Source organism: Notolepis coatsorum (assembly GCF_963971535.1).
Source record: "Notolepis coatsorum genome assembly, chromosome: 3".
In the NCBI taxonomy this organism is placed as follows: Eukaryota; Metazoa; Chordata; class Actinopteri; order Aulopiformes; family Paralepididae; genus Notolepis; species Notolepis coatsorum.
In genome coordinates, this window is record NC_140167.1 from 3266467 (window position 1) to 3283721 (window position 17255).

At 47.5% G+C, this 17255-nt stretch overlaps 1 protein-coding gene across 1 annotated transcript in view; it reads right to left on the reverse strand.

Annotated features, from left to right (window-relative positions):
• Positions 1–14550: 14550 nt before the first annotated feature.
• LOC311225661 (polypyrimidine tract-binding protein 1-like) overlaps positions 14551–17255 on the reverse strand; it is a 32375-nt gene continuing 29670 nt past the window's right edge. The window contains exon 16 of the mRNA XM_084311053.1: positions 14551–16798. Within this exon, the coding sequence (XP_084167179.1) occupies positions 16666–16798 (133 nt within the window). The 3' untranslated portion in view covers positions 14551–16665. The remainder of the gene's footprint in view (positions 16799–17255) is intronic.

Sequence of the window (17255 nt, forward strand, 5' to 3'; positions counted from 1 at the left end):
TCTCTCTCTCTCTCTCTCTCTCTCTCTCTCTCTCTCTCTCTCTCTCTCTCTCTCTCTCTCTCTCTCTCTCCCTCTATCTCTCTGTCTCTCTCTCTCCCCCCTCTATCTCTCTCTCTCCCTCTCTCTGTCTCTCTCTTCCCCCCCTCTCTCTCTCTCTCTCCCTCTCTCTCTCTCTCTCTCTCCTCGGGGGACTCAGGTCTGACTCACTGACTTGCAAGGACGGTTCATGTGCACCGCAGCCTCTACATATAAAGCGCCCCCCCCCCGTGTGAAGTGAGCTATATCAAGTTGATCTCTGTTTTAAAGGTGAAGGTGGAGTGATGGCGTGATGGAGGGATGGAGGGATGGAGTGATGGAGTTCTTCATGGTTCACACACATTCACACACCGACGGCGGAGGCGACCATGCAAGGTGCCAACCTGCTCATCGGGAGCAATTAGGGGGTTAAGTGTCTTTGCTCAAGGACACATTGACACGCTGCCCGGGAGGAGCGGGAACCGAACCGGGAACCTCCGGATTAACACCTTCCGTGCCACAGTGTCGCCCATCGACATGACAAAAAAAAAGAAGGCATGAACAGGCTTATCATTCCTATTTCCTATTTCGAACCACATACGGGTGCCGGTACCTGTGAATCGATACCCAACGGTACCTTTTTTTTCCGGTACTTTGGTCTAAAAAGAATTGTATCTGCCTACCTCTGTTGTAAAAAATTAGTCCAAACTTCAAATGATTTATTATCATTATTATTTATTATAACAATTTTATTTTATTTTTATAATTATCTTTCTTCCCCTCTTTTTCCCGATTTTTCTCCCATCCCACCCTTCCTGGTTGTTGCGCACTCCCCCCTACTGTTGGTCCGGGAGGCCGGAGACTGTCACATGCTTTCCTCCGACGCACGTGCAGCCAACCTGGCCGCGCAGGTTCTCACCGGGGAGAGTAACTGTGAGCAGGCGCCCCGACCGAACTGTAGGGTCACTGTCCACAACGCCCAGGACCCACCCTTCAGCTTTCCCACCCTCTAATACAGCCAATGGACCTATCTCAAACCCTGCCCTTTTTTCTTGATCCTCCAATCACAACTGTCGCTGTCCGAGGTAAGCGACAGTTGTGATTGGAGGATCAAGAAAAGAGGGCAGGGTTTGAGATAGGTCCGAGCGGCCAGCCAAGCTGATAGCAACGCCGGCGTTGGTGACGAACGCAATCTCCGCTACGCCACCTGACCGCCCGAACAATTTGTTAATATATATATATATATATATATATATATATATATATATATATATATATATATATATATATATATATATATATATATATATATATAATATTGCAGCGAGCGCTGTCTGCATCTAGCTTTGTAAAGTGTAACCCACACTTGCCACCGTTTTCGGCTCGCCAGCGCCCCCGACTGCTTTGTTGTTGAATCACGTCAAATCCTAGGTATAAGCGTGTATCGTACGCGCGTGAACGTTGACGTTTTTTATGTTTTTACACTACCGAAATGTGGCACCGGCGGATCTCACGTGAATCGGCACTCGGTATAGTACCGACGTGATTCGGTCGATATACCCTTAAAAGTACCGGATTCCGGGCGGTCAGGTGGCGTAGCGGAGATTGCGTTCGTCACCAACCCCGGAGACGTTGGATTCGCCTGTTCGAATCCAGCTCACAGCTCCAGGGTTGTCACCAGCTTGGCTGGCCGTTCACACTAATACAATTGGCAGTATTAGAGGGTGGGAGAAGCTGGCGGGGTGGGTCCGGGTCGTTGTAAACAGCGACTCCTACAGTTCGGTCGGGGTGCCTGCTCAGCGCGGATAGGATCTAAGTGGGATAGTGTGATCCTTCCACACGTTACACCCTCTCAGTGAGAGTCCGCGCTGCCAGGTGAAAAGAAGCGGTTGATTGGCTGGACGTGTGTCGGAGGAAGCACGTGATAGCCTCCACTCTCCCAGATGATCTGACTGTGCGCAGCGACCAGGAAGGGGATTGGGAATTGGCATAACGACTAACATTGGGATGGGAGAAAATCGGAGGAAAAAGGAGGGGGAAAAGATAAAAAAAATAAATAAAAAAAAACTTACCGGATGATTCCGTGCCCATCCCTAGTAAAGTGTCCTAGTTTTCCCCCTCTGCTACGGCCTGTTCGCTGCCTGCAAAGTAATGTCTATAATTTGCGCGCCGCATGGCAGGGAGCGGAGCCTCGCACCCCCATAACCCAAATACAGCTGCGTGGCGTCTGCCCGGCCTATGAATTATTCATCATCTGTCTGGGGCTGCAATATGGAAACAGGTGGCTGTTCTCCTGATGGCTCCTGTTTTAGGGACGACGCCACAAGGGTACTGGTGCTCACCTCAGCCTCAGGCTCATAGTGCGCTCTCTCCCTCTCTCTCCCTCCCTCTGTGGGGGCTATGCTGTCTCTCTATTTCTCTCTCTCCTCCCTCTCTCTCTGCTCTCGCTATCCCCCTCTCCCTCCCTCCCTCCCTCTGTGGGGGCTATGCTGTCTCTCTATTTCTCTCTCTCTCCCTCCCTCTCTGTGGGGGCTATGCTGTCTCTCTTCCTCTCACTCTCTCTCTCCCTCGCTCTCTTTCTCTTATCTCGCTCTCCCCTCTCTCTCTTCCTCCCTCTCTCTGTGGGGGCTATGCTGTCTCTTTCTCTCTCTCTCCCTCTCTCTTCTCTCGCTATCCCCCTCTCCCTCCCTCTCTGTGGGGGCTATGCTGTCTCTCTCTTCCTCTCACCTCTCTCTTCCCTCGCTCTCTCTCTTATCTCGCTCTCCCCTCTCTCTCCCTCCCTCTCTCTGTGGGGGCTATGCTGTCTCTCTCTCCTGCTCTCTCTCTCCCTCCCTCCCTCACTCTCTCTCTCTGATCTCGCTCTCCCCCTCTCCCTCTCCCTCCCTCTGGGGGGCTATGGTGTCTCTCTCTTTCTCTCTCTTTCCCTCTCTCTGTCTCTCTCGCTCTCTCTCCCTCCCTCTCTCTGTGGGGCTAAGCTGTCTCTCTCCCTCGCTCTCTCTTTCCCTCCCTCGCCTCTTCTCTTATCTCGCTCTCCTACCTCTCTGTGGGGGCTATGGTGTCTCTCTCTTTCTCTCTCTCTCCCTCTCTCTCGCTCTCCCTCCCTCGCTCTCTTCTCTCGCTCTCCCCTCTCTCTCTCCCTCCCTCTCTCTGTGGGGGCTATGCTGTGTCTTTCTCTCTCTCTCCCTCTCTGTCTTCTCTCGCTATCCCCCTCTCTCTCCCTCTCTGTGGGGGCTATGCTGTCTCTCTCTTCCTCTCACTCTCTCTCTCCCTCGCTCTCTCTCTTATCTCGCTCTCCCCCTCTCTCTCCCTCCCTCTCTCTGTGGGGGCTATGCTGTCTCTCTCTCCCTCGCTCTCTCTCTCCCTCCCTCCCTCACTCTCTCTCTCTGATCTCGCTCTCCCCTCTCCCTCTCCCTTCCCTCTGGGGGGCTATGGTGTCTCTCTCTTCTCTCTCTTTCCCTCTCTCTGTCTCTCTGTCTCTCTCTCCCTCCCTCTCTCTGTGGGGGCTAAGCTGTCTCTCTCTCCCTCGCTCTCTCTCCCTCCCTCGCTCTCTCTCTCTTATCTCGCTCTCCTACCTCTCTGTGGGGGCTATGGTGTCTCTCTCTTCCCTCTCTCTCTCTCTCTCGCTCTCTCTCCCTCCCTCGCTCTCTTCTCTCGCTCTCCCCTCTCTTTCTCCCTCCCTCTCTCTGTGGGGGCTATGCTGTCTCTTTCTCTCTCTCTCCTTCTCTGTGTGTCTCTCCCTCTCTCTCCCTCCCTCTCTCTGCGGGGGCTATGCTGTCTCTCTCTCTCTCTGTCTCTGTCTCTCTCCCCCTCCCTCTCTCCCTCCATCCCTCGCTCTCTCACTCACTCTCTGCTGTGTCACTCTGGAGAGAAAAAGTTGGCTAATCCCGGACCTCCGCAGAAGACCGTAGAGCGTAGACTAAACAATACCACCTCGCGATGGCGTCTCCGGCTGCACCTAAAGTGATCCTAAATCACTAGATATTCTGGTGAGAGTGCACGCCGGTACACATCTCTCTCTCTTGTATATAAGAGGCCGGGGATATATATATATATGGTCTGCAAAGCCTGTGATTGCTTCCCCCCCCCGAACGCGAGAGGAGACATCAATTACACGGACGTGAAATTATCCCACCGAGCCCCAGAGATGTAAATAATACAGAAAGGATGAAGGCCGAGCCGATCAAATCATATTGTGTCAGACTACGGTCCCCCGTGCCAGGTTTGCTTTTTGGGTGTGTTTGTGTGTGGTGTCTCTCTATCTATCTATCTATCTATCTATCTATCTATCTATCTATCTATCTATCTATCTATCTATCTATCTATCTATCTATCTATCTATCTATCTATCTATCTATCTATCTATCTATCTCTGTGTCTATCTATCTATATCTCTCTCCCTCCCTCCCTCCATCTCTCTCCTGCCCCCCCCCCCTCTCTCTGTGTCTATCTTTCTCTCCCTCTCTCTCTCCTGCCCCCCCTCTCTCTCCGTCTATCTTTCTCTCCCTCCCTCTCTCTCTCTCCTGCCCCCTCTCTCTCTGTGTGTATCTATCTATCTTTCTCTCCCTCCCTCCCTCTTTCTCTCTCTCCCTCCCTCTCTCGCTCTCCTGCCCCCCCCCTCTCTCTCTCTCCCTCCACCCTTCTCTCTATCTCCCTCCCTCTCTCCTGCCCCCCCATCCCTCCCTCCCTCCCTCTCTCCTGCCCCCCCCTCTCTCTCTCTCCCTCTCTCTCTCCCTCCTCCCTCTCTCCTGCCCCCCCCTCTCCCTCTCTCTCTCTCCCTCTCTCCCTCCCTCCCTCCTGCCCCCCCTCTCTCTCTCCCTCTCTCCCTCCCTCCTCTCCTGCCCCCTCTCTCTCTCTCCCTCTCTCTCCCTCCCTCCCTCTCTCCCTCTCTCCTGCCCCCCCCTCCTCTCTCTCTCTCTCTCCCTCCTCTCTCTCTCTCTCTCTCTCCTCTCTCCCTCCCTCTCTCCTGCCCCCCTCTCTCTCTCTCTCTCTCCCTCCCTCCTCCCTCCCCCCTCCCTCCTCTCTCTCTCCCTCCCTCCCTCTCTCCTGCCCCCCCCCTCTCTCTCTCTCTCTCTCCCTCCCTCCCTCCCTCCCTCCCTCCCTCCCTCTCTCCCTCCTTCTCTCCTGCCCCCCCCCTCTCTCTCTCTCCACAATAATAAGGTAAATAAATGTTCCCAGATGCTGGGTGATCACGGCCCCACATGGTTCTGTTTAATCACGCGCTCGTCTGTCCGGACAGAACAGAACACGTGACGGGTCCGGATTCACAACAAACAGGAGGGGGAGTGTGTGTGTGTGTGTGTGTGTGTGTGTGTGTGTGTGTGTGTGTGTGTGTGTGTGTGTGTGTGTGTGTGTGTGTGTGTGTGTGTGTGTGGCTCGTGCTGTGTGTGTGTGTGTGTGTGTGGCTCGTGCTGTGTGTGTGTGTGTGCTCGTGCTGTTGGTGTGTGTGTGCTCGTGCTGTGTGTGTGTAGCTCGTGCTGTGTGTGCGTGTGTGTGGCTCGTGCTGTGTGTGTGTGTGTGTGTGTGTGTGTGTGTGTGTGTGTGTGGCTCGTGCTGTGTGTGTAGCTCGTGCTGTGTGTGTGTGTGTGTGTGTGTGTGTGTGTGTGTGTGTGTGTGTGTGTGTGTGTGTAGCTCGTTCTGTGTGTGTGTGTGGCTCGTGCTGTGTGTGTGTGTGTAGCTCGTGCTGTGTGTGTGTGTAGCTCGTGCGTGTGTGTGTGTGTAGCTCGTGCTGTGTGTGTGTGTGTAGCTCGTGCTGTGTGTGTGTGTGTAGCTCGTGCTGTGTGTGTGTGTGTAGCTCGTGCTGTGTGTGTGTGTGTAGCTCGTTCTGTGTGTGTGTGTGTAGCTTGTGCTGTGTGTGTGTGTGTGTAGCTTGTGCTGTGTGTGTGGTGTGTGTAGCTCGTGCTGTGTGTGTGTGTGTGTAGCTCGTTCTGTGTGTGTGTGTGTAGCTCGTTCTGTGTGTGTGTGTGTAGCTGTGCTGTGTGTGTGTGTGTGTAGCTCGTTCTGTGTGTGTGTGTGTAGCTTGTGCTGTGTGTGTGTGTGTGTAGCTCGTTCTGTGTGTGTGTGTGTGTAGCTTGTGCTGTGTGTGTGTGTGTGTAGCTCGTTCTGTGTGTGTGTGTGTAGCTTGTGCTGTGTGTGTGTGTGTAGCTCGTTCTGTGTGTGTGTGTGTAGCTTGTGCTGTGTTAGGCTGCGTTAAACAGACACAAAAAAACGAAAACAAATGTTTAACTCCTTGTGGCCCGACCGCAAGGACATTTTGGGAGGCAGGGGTTCAGGCCTATACGGCCTAAAGCCTTTAACCCTTTCACACTACAGATGGTTAACCGTCTGTAGTGTGGTAGCGAAAGGGTTAACCTTATATGTAGTGTGGTTGTGAAAGGGTTAACCTTCTGCAGTGTGGTTGTGAAAGGGTTAACCCATTGTCGTGTGGCAGTGAGTGAAAGGGTTAACCTTCTGTATCGTCGCAGTGAAAGGGTTAAACATTTGGTAGTGAAAGGGTTAACAGGGTGGGGAGACATTTTCTTTTACTATTATGCACTTTGCTACTAAGTAACCTATATTACTACCTACTAGGGGTGTAACCAGGGCCGGTTATAGGTTTAGGCAGTATAGGCAAATGCTAAGGGCGCCACCACCCAGAGGGGGGGGGGGGGGGATATATATATATATATATATTTTTTTTTATTATTATTATAATTTTTTTTACTAATACTACTAGTTATTTCGAAATACTGAAGTCTTATCTATAGTACAGGTCCAACATGTATAACAATCCCATGGAAAATTACAATGGCTCATTCATTTGGACGGCAAGTGAGAAATTCTCCAAACAAACAACTTCTTCATCTTCTTCTCTCTTTACTGTGTGGAACAGAACAAACTGTGATGCAAGGGGGCAACAGATACAATCCTGCCTAGGGCAGCCAATTGGTCAGAGCCAGCCCTGGGTGTAACGGTACACAAAAACCTCGGTATTGAAGTCACGGTTCGGTACGGGTTTTCAGTACAGTGGGGGAAAGTTTGGCTTTTCATGTTCCACCCAGGGGTGATGTAGTGTGCAGTAACTAATTGTACTTGTAGGGTTAGGGTTAGGGTTAAAAAAAAAAACAGCCCCGGGTGGGCGGTCGTTAGTGGTTAACATACCGTTGTATTCGTTCGGTACACAGCCGTTTGGTACGGTACACACTGAAACGGTTCGGTACGGATACGAGTACCTTTACACCCCTACTACCTACTATGCTAATATTATGTCTTTACTACTATATGCACTCAAGACTGTAGCACTCCAAGTTCGACACTGTTTGACGAACAATCTTACTGACCCTTAGCTGCCAGAGTTGTACCCTTCCTGCTTGACTTGTTGTGCAGAACTTGTACTTTGGATAAAAGCGTTCAGCTAAATTACTAAATGTAAACGATAAGAGCAAAATGGCCGCCGTGTGACTATAAGGTCGAGGGCTGACGGAACGAGAGGGAAAACCCACGACGTGGGAAACAGATATTTCTTTTCCTCATCCAGGAAACTATTTGGCCAAAGAAACATTTCCCTTTCATGTTTTCTCTCTGCTGCTCTTTAAAATGGTGCATATGAACTGAACGTGACCATGAGGTTATAAATGCACAGATAATTATCTTTAGTTTGAGAGGATCTTCATGCATAATTGAAGGGGCAGTTAAAAAATGTAAAGCGTTTAAAAAATAAACATTTAACATAGCCCCCCCCCCCCCCCCCCCTTTCACTACCACACTACAGAAGGTTAACCCTTTACTATCACACTACAGAGGGAACCGTCTGTAGTGTGATAGTAAAGGGTTAACCTTCTGTAGTGTGGTAGTTAAAGGGTTAACCCTTTGTCATGTGGCAGTGAAAGGGTTAACCTTCGGTATTGTCACAGTGAAAGGGTTAACCTTCTGTAGTGTGGTAGTGAAAGGGTTAACCTTCTATAGTATGGTAGTGAAAGGGCTAACCTTCTGTAGTGTGGCAGTGAAAGGGTTAACCTTCTGTGTTGTCGCAGTGAAAGGGTTAACCATTTGGTAGTGCGGTAGTGAAAGGGTTCATTCATTCATTCAATCTTTATTTAATCTGGAAGGATGATTGAGAACAAGCTCTCTGACGTTGAGAAATACACAACACATAATAAACACAAAATAAGAAAATAGTGGCTCAGGAGGTAGAGCAGTCGTCTGGTAGTCAGAAGGTTTACGGTTCGATTTCCGTTCCTCCGGGGGCAGCGTGTTGAAGTGTCCTTGAGCAAGACACTAACTGCTCCTTGATTGATTGATTGAAGATTGTATTTAACAGATTAGCAGAATGGGTACAATACAGTACGGCTCAATACACACAATTGTTTTTTTTTTATCCACTTTTTCTCCCATTTTTTCTATATTTTCCTCCCATCCCAATTTCGTATCATCCAATTCAACCCTCCCCTGTCACGAACGCTGTTTCTTGCCTCCCACAAGCCGGCTGCAATGTGGACTAAGTCATACATAGCACAAGTCCCCTCCGATACTTGAGGTAACAGCAGTCGCATCTTTTCACCTGCGCAGCTCGATCTCTCAGTGGCGAGGAGTAACGCGTGGGAGGCTCACGCTGTCCCCACCCATCAGTTTCCCACCCCCTAATACGGCCAATGTGTATTAGTATGAACAACCAGCTAAACTGAAAGCAATGTGGAGCGCTGGGCTCGAACTGACGAGCCCAGCGTCTATGCATTCGTGGTGAGCGCCTTGCCCACTACGCCACGTAGCCGCCCTCAGTACTGCTACATCTATACATTTATGACATACCAGATTTGCAAATACAGTACTGTTTGTGGTACAAAAAGAGTCCAGAAAAGGGAGTATATACATTTGACGTAAAAACGTAGTGATGAGCAGGTCGGCACCACCCTGCATGGTCGCCTCCGCCGTCGGTGTGTGAACGTGTGACTGAACGGGTAAAAATGTGAGAAACAAAACTGTAAAGTGCTTTGGATTTACATCCACTTACACGGTATTTACATAAAGTCAATCGATTAAACATTTAAAAATAATTAAAAACAACTTGTGTGGTGGTGAAGTGGTTTGTTTGCCGTTAAACGATTTCAACTGACCAAGAGATACTCGTATAATGAATTGAGTTTTTAAAGTGCATTGCAAATAAACAAGTCCACGTTTTCCGTGATTCGAATGCAGTATAGATTTATTTTATACCAACGGCTCCTCGAACCGATTCAGACTTTAAGTAGCAATTGGTCTGGTCGGCCAATTTACTCCCAGAGAGAGAGAAGTCTGCAACACACACACACACACACACACACACACACACACACACACACACACACACACACACACACAAAAAGAAAACCGCCAAAACAGAGCGTCGTTGTTGACATGTTGTTTTCCATTACTCTTCTAGGCAATTACACAACCGCTCACATTTCAACGTGGCTCTGGGTGGAATACTAAACTAAACGGCTGCAGCAGGTAAACAAGGATGTGAGGAACCCATCAGATCTGCCCCCGGAACCATCAGAAGAAGAAGGTTCACGCTGCTGCTTAGCACAACAAGTTATACTCCTGCATGTTGAAAGAAGAAACTATAAGTGCCTTGAAATAAGATATCAACTGCCTGGTGGTGGTATAACGTTTTCTGTTTATTTTTTTGCAAAACATCATCAAAGTGGCGGGTGGCGCCGGGGGTCAAGTTTGTTTTTGTGCAGCGCGCGTGCGTGGGCGTGTGTGGAGATATATAAATGATATATCATCTGATGATATAAATTATTATTATATTACAGAGAGAATGTGTACCGCCGCCTTTAGCGTCCTTGAACCGATCACCCACAGTATGGATGAGTAGAGATGAAGAATCTGGAGGAGGTCGTCTTAAAATAACTATTGTTATGCATCAGAGTGGCGTTTCTGTCTCGACTGTGACCTTCGTCGTGATTGTTGGGTACGGATGGGGGTACATTTTTAAATCAAAACTGTCCATATACTTTAATAACCTGACGGTCGTTGTTATGATTATTCCCGGTGCTCGGTCGGTGTGTGGAACTGGAGGTCAAACACTAATGTCTGCCCTTGTGTCTCTAAACACGTGTGGAAATCAACACCCTCCACACGGGCGGGCGAGGCGCAGGTGGGATTAGGCGGCCAATTCCACCTCCCCTCGAATAGTTTCCTCTTGACTGATTCCGACCTTCCCTCCCCCCCAAACACTCACACTCTAAAAGGCTGGAAAAAGAGGTGAGGTTAATCTCCTTTATCTCTAAGAAAAGGTAGAGAAACAAAAGGAATACAGGAAGAATGCCAAGGCAAGGAGACGGATCATTCACAGCCTCTTGAGTCCTGGCGCGTCTGTGAGTGAGTGGCAGGTAAAGTCACCTCTGCTCGCCAGCAGAGAGCAACGGCTCCCCCTAGTGGCTCCGTGGGGTAAAAGTCAAGAGTACAAAACGTGAGGCACCCTGTATTGGGTCTCAGGCCTCCAACTATTTAACCCTTATGTGGTCTTTAGGGTCATTCTTGACCCGGCAAGGTAAAACTATACTATAAAAATAGTAATACTAAATATAAATAAATAAAATAATAATAATAAATATACTAAACTTTTGTTCAGAAGTTATATTCTAATATTGTTCTATTATAGTCAGAAAACATTATTATCTACGGGTTTCACATTTAGTATATTATGATTGAACAACCTCATTTTCATCTTAAAAATAAGGGACATGATGTGTCTCAGGGGCCATAAAATCAAATTACAATGGGATTATATGGTTATGAATGCATATAGTTAGTTAGGATGTAGTATTATTAACTATATTGAGTGATACTCCTTTCTTTTTAGTGGTCAGGAGGACTGAGTTAGACCCCGGGTCAACATGAGGGTTAACTCGTCTCCTCCTTGTCGACTTCATCTTCACGTTTGAAGTTAATTTAACGGCGTACGATAAGACATAAGACATTACAGATAAAAGTAACGTTACAAAATGGTCAGATAAAACATCCGCACAGAACACGTGATTTATACAATAATAGGCTTCGGTGTCATTTTCGCCTAGTGCGAGTATTTCACCAAACACCACATGTTCATGTACCACTTTAAAGATTCATTATCATTAATAAGCAGCATTCCAAATTCTCGTTAGAAACCTGTGCTATTATCAGGAATATAGTGCCGCTAATGTTTAGTAAAGTCGGGGCATCAGAGAGCTTCCGTTTTGCCGGGTGCCGTGTTTTCCATCTCGTTGACAAAATACGGTGGATATGATATTCCATATCACTGAATAATTTAACAGCTATATACAAACCGTTTTCCCCAGTGGACAGACTAGCCTTCAGTGTCGAGCTGATCAGCCAGCCGGCCTTGATTACAGGTAATAACGACGCGAGACGACTGGAAGTGGTATTTTCTTTGTTAATTAAAATAAGTGGTCTACACATGTTATAATAACAGCTCTACATTATTTCCGACAGCCATCACTGATAGTGTTACTATGACCAGTCTCTTCTCTGCAGTGAACAGAACATGTATTTCCTGGTGTCCCATTCCCACTTTATCCAATCACATAAATAATAAATAAAAACAAGTTTAAGTAAATATGTACTTGAAATAATCTGCCAGTGAGTGCAGTAAGCAAATCTGGCTTGGCAAGACTTCTTGAAATAAGTAAAATAAAAAAGATATCCAAGGTTCTCTCTCCTGATTGGACAAAGTGAGAAGGGATACCAGAACAGTACTTTGTGTTTTGTGTACACTCTATATCAGTGATGGCTGTTTACTGCAGAGCGGAGGGACTGGGAGACCCATGTTACTGACCAGACACTCTATATCAGTGATGACTGTTTACTGCAGAGTGGAGGGACTGGGAGACCCATGTTACTGACCAGACACTATATATATCAGTGATGGCTGTTTACTGCAGAGTGGAGGGACTGAGAGACCCATGTTACTGACCAGACACTCTATATCAGTGATGACTGTTTACTGCAGTGGAGGGAGTGAGAGACCCATGTTACTGATGACCAGACACTCTATATCAGTGATGACTGTTTACTGCAGAGTGGAGGGACTGGGAGACCCATGTTACTGACCAGACACTCTATATCAGTGATGGCTGTTTACTGCAGAGTGGAGGGACTGAGAGACCCATGTTACTGACCAGACACTCTATATCAGTGATGACTGTTTACTGCAGAGCGGAGGGACTGAGAGACCCATGTTACTGACCAGACACTATCAGTGATGGCTGTTTACTGCAGAGCAGGAGGGACTGGGAGACCCATGTTACTGACCAGACACTCTATATCAGTGATGGCTGTTTACTGCAGAGTGGAGGGACTGGGAGACCCATGTTACTGACCAGACACTCTATATCAGTGATGGCTGTTTACTGCAGAGCAGGAGGGACTGAGAGACCCATGTTACTGACCAGACACTCTATATCAGTGATAGCTGTTTACTGCAGAGCAGGAGGGACTGGGAGACCCATGTTACTGACCAGACACTATCAGTGATGGCTGTTTACTGCAGAGCAGGAGGGACTGGGAGACCCATGTTACTGACCAGACACTCTATATCAGTGATGGCTGTTTACTGCAGAGTGGAGGGACTGAGAGACCCATGTTACTGACCAGACACTCTATATCAGTGATGGCTGTTTACTGCAGAGCAGGAGGGACTGGGAGACCCATGTTACTGACCAGACACTCTATATCAGTGATGACTGTTTACTGCAGAGTGGAGGGACTGGGAGACCCATGTTACTGACCAGACACTCTATATCAGTGATGGCTGTTTACTGCAGAGTGGAGGGACTGGGAGACCCATGTTACTGACCAGACACTCTGTATCAGTGATGACTGTTTACTGCAGAGTGGAGGGACTGAGAGACCCATGTTACTGACCAGACACTCTGTATCAGTGATGGCTGTTTACTGCAGAGTGGAGGGACTGGGAGACCCATGTTACTGACAAGACACTATATCAGTGATGGCTGTTTACTGCAGAGTGGAGGGACTGGGAGACCCACGTTACTGACCAGACACTATATCAGTGATGGCTGTTTACTGCAGAGTGGAGGGACTGGGAGACCCATGTTACTGACCAGACACTCTATATCAGTGATGGCTGTTTACTGCAGAGCAGGAGGGACTGGGAGACCCATGTTACTGACCAGACACTCTGTATCAGTGATGACTGTTTACTGCAGAGAGGAGGGACTAGGATACCCATGTTACTGACCAGACACTCTATATCAGTGATGGCTGTTTACTGCAGAGTGGAGGGACTGGGAGACCCATGTTACTGACCAGACACTATATCAGTGATGGCTGTTTACTGCAGTGGAGGGACTGGGAGACCCATGTTACTGACCAGACACTCTATATCAGTGATGGCTGTTTACTGCAGAGTGGAGGGACTGGGAGACCCATGTTACTGACCAGACACTATATCAGTGATGTCTGTTTACTGCAGAGCAGGAGGGACTGGGAGACCCAGGTTACTGACCAGACACTCATCAGTGGTGGCTGTTGGAATGTAGCTATTTAACACTTATTTGAAAAGAAAAACACCACTTACAGCATCTTTAATGTCAATATGTAGCCTAATAAATCTTGCTATGTATATAGAATGTTATTTTCTTTTTTTGCACCAACCTGAATGACTTTGCACTGTGTATATACACAACTTTGTACATAACTATAACAATGTAGTCGTTTTATACCTGTAGATACACTTGAAACATGTAGTCAGTCCAGCTTCAGATGAGATGAGTAGGAAATTGAAAGTAGTTAAAATAAGAAAAAGGTAAAAATTAAAACCCTCAGCGGTCAACAGGACAGGAAACACAGAAAATGTTACGAGATGTTAACCGATGCAGAACAGCAAGAGACAGAAGAGACAGAAAACCAAACCAAGCCAGATGACAGACGGGACAAAGTAAAGATTTATTTGAAGGCAGCGGAGGATGTGAGCGAGAGGAACAGAGAGGGAGAGAGAGGAGGGGGCGGGGTCAGGGGTCAGATACAGAGACACATCTGTGTTCAGATAAGATTTAATATCTTTTTGTGGTACAAAAATTTGTCTTAAACAGCTCGGAGAGCTTAAAACAGGTCTGCACTGTTGTTATACCAAAATATACATGTTTTAAATGTAAAGTGGATATATAATCCAAAATGACTTTGTGGTACAAAAACATGAATATATACAACCATAAACCTCTGCCTTATACATCGCTTAAGCCCCTCCCCCCCGCCCCCATATAAAAAAAAACATGAAAAAAAAGAAGCTTTTAACAAAAAGAGGACATGGCATTATATACTCTTACTACGCCATCGACGTCACAGCTATTACTGTGGTTCAATTAAGTATCCATTTCTAAAGCATTCTCTACCAAACGTAGGCTCGCAAATCAATTTCAACGAGGAGGGGTACAACGCAGAATGTACAGTAGAACTACCTACACACACAAAACATCCGTCAAAACGTCAAATCGACTCGTGTCTCAAGGCATCCGAGAACAGTGTGGGGGGTGGGGGTTAGAGAAAGGCATCTTTTTCTTAAAGCCTCATCTATCTATATTTACGGATTTGAGGAGGAATGTGAAGGAGAGAAGGAAAACAAAACATGTTAAGAGATCGCAACACTATATAAAACAGCAGGGGGTGGAAAGGTACTTTGGTCCTTTTTTTTCTCTCAGCGATAACCGTCTGTAGCTACGTGACGCCGTGCGGAAGAAGCCGTTGTTTCTTTTACAAAAATATATAGAGAGAGAGGGATGACGGAGAGCTAACTCCGTATCTGGTCCCAGACGAGCGCGGCGGAGGTTTGTCGTTCCTCGTCGCAGGAATGTGACAAAGTTAAGACTTCAGCGTGACGCTGCCACTCGGACCTGACAGGGAGACAAAGTGCACTAAAGAACCCGGCTGGGGGAGAACAACAATAACCGGCGCGAAAATCCAGAGCGGAGAGAGGACTGCGTCCAAATCCATAACCACCCGGTCGTCTTACGCGGAAAAAAACACATAACCACCCGGTCGTGGCGCAAAAAACATAAACCAACAACATCCGACTTTCTAGGAATGAAAAGAAAAAAAAACGGCTTTGTCTATTTGACCCGACGTCGACGGCGATGAGGTTTCATCCGAAGCCGAGCCTCGAGCTCGACGGGCCGGGGGACACCTGTGCGTTTTAAGAGGGGGGGGGGGGGGGGAAACGGATGCATCTCTGCAGGCAGGTAAAGTGAAGATTGAAAAAAAAAAAAAAACACACCTGAACGAGAGGTCAACAGGTCAACTGTTTTAAAGGCCAGACGGATGCGTTTTCTTCGGCCTCTCAGAGATACAAGACCACCCGACTCGAGCGAGCGGGCGGGGGGGAGGAGATCAAAAGGCACCGGTGATTGTTATTTAAAAAAAAAACAGCCACTACACATAAAGATACGCTATACAGTATAGGTGATACGAGTATAAATGCTAACATTAAAAATGTATACAAAAAAAAAGGAATAGAAAAAAGGTGTCCACCTATAGAGGATATACAGTGTGGTTAAGTGAGCCGCCCTTTACAGCAGGCAGGGCCTCTAGTGAGAGAGAAGAGGTGAACACAGGGGACGGAGGGCCGGGAGGACGGTGTGTGTGGAGGGTTCTCCACACACACGGAGGAGAACGCAGCTGAAGCACTTTAACCGGGTCATCAAGAGGAAACCTACGACTCGACGTTCATGGTTCCTACATATATATTGGGGGCTAAACGCACACGATATATACTCGGAAGAAAACAAAAACGGGGTAGCTTTTTTAGATTCTTGAGATCAATTATTGATTAAGCCACTCGAGCTGCGTGTCGGGGGGGGGGGGGGACGACGACGACGACGACACACACACACGAGGGAACGCACACTTTGAGAGCCATTTCTTCTCCGATTGAAGCCAGAGCAGCGTTTTTAAGGCAATCTGGCTTGTAAGGCACAGGACTATATGGAGTTAGCTATTTAAGAAACGTCCTTTACTAAACGACAGCTAAGTGGTAAGGATCCCCGAAGGCCAATAGGTGGGTTCTGATGAAAGAACATATATCAAATAAATCAGCGGATATAGAATCCAATTTTTAAAGTTTGATATTCAACAAAAAAAAAAAAAAGAAAAAACCTTCGTCTCTTCCTATGACTGGCCCAATAGGTTCAAAGTGGCATTTCACAAAGGCACACACACACACACACACATGTATAGATATTCATACAAGTATCATAGTAATAAGTCAAGGAATGCTGAAGTGTGTCTGGCGTGGACGCGGTACATCCACGTCATCTATATGCATCTGTATATCTGTGGCGGAGGGCGTGTTTTTTTTCTTTTCTTTTAAGAGATTTGGTCTAAACTGACGGTGTGACAGCTGTCCCTACTTCACTCCAAGATGAGGTTTGACGTTTCATTGCAAACTGCTGCACCGTGAGTCTCCCCCCCCCCCCCCCAAACCCTACGTCAACCTCCACCCGACGACTAATCAAAAGTAAGTAAGAGACGTTTTCACAGAGCGGCGTTCTGCAATGAAAGGCATCGACGGTGGACATTTCCCTCCCCGGCCTGGCGGGGGGGCGGAGGACACTCGAGACGACGCCCAGGGAGGAAGAGGGAGGGCACTTGGTGTGAAATGGGGGGGAGGGACGACTAGATGGTGGACTTGGAGAAGGAGACTCTGAGGTGGTGGTTCTCTCCCAGGTCGTGGTTGTGGAACTCGATCAGGGACTCGATGGCCTCCTCGACCGAGCCCATCTGGATCAGAGCCATCTTGCGGTCCTTCCTAAAAAAGAAAAAAAACACAAGAGCCACTCTCTATGAAATTGCTTTGGACACTTAAAAAAAAAAACCATAGTCAAACACTAGGGACATAAGAAGAAAGACAAAGACAACTTTTTTTGACTTATATTTACATTTAGTCATTTAGCTTAACGCTTTTATCCAAAGCGACTTACAAGTTCTGTACGACAAGTCAGCAGGAAGGGCACAACTAAGCTAAGATTGTTCGTCAAACAGTGTTGAACTTGAGTGTTAGTCTTCAGTGCATAGTAGTATAGACAAGGCAAGGTAGATTCAGGTAGATAAGACCTCGTTCATACTTTAGCCATCAAAGTCAAGGATAGTTAACCCCATCAGGTGTATGATCTTTATGATCTTTTTTATGATCATTATTATCACCACAATGTTGGTTTGTTAAAATTCTCTTGTACGAGTTTGTTCACCCCACAGGGTTAAAAAGG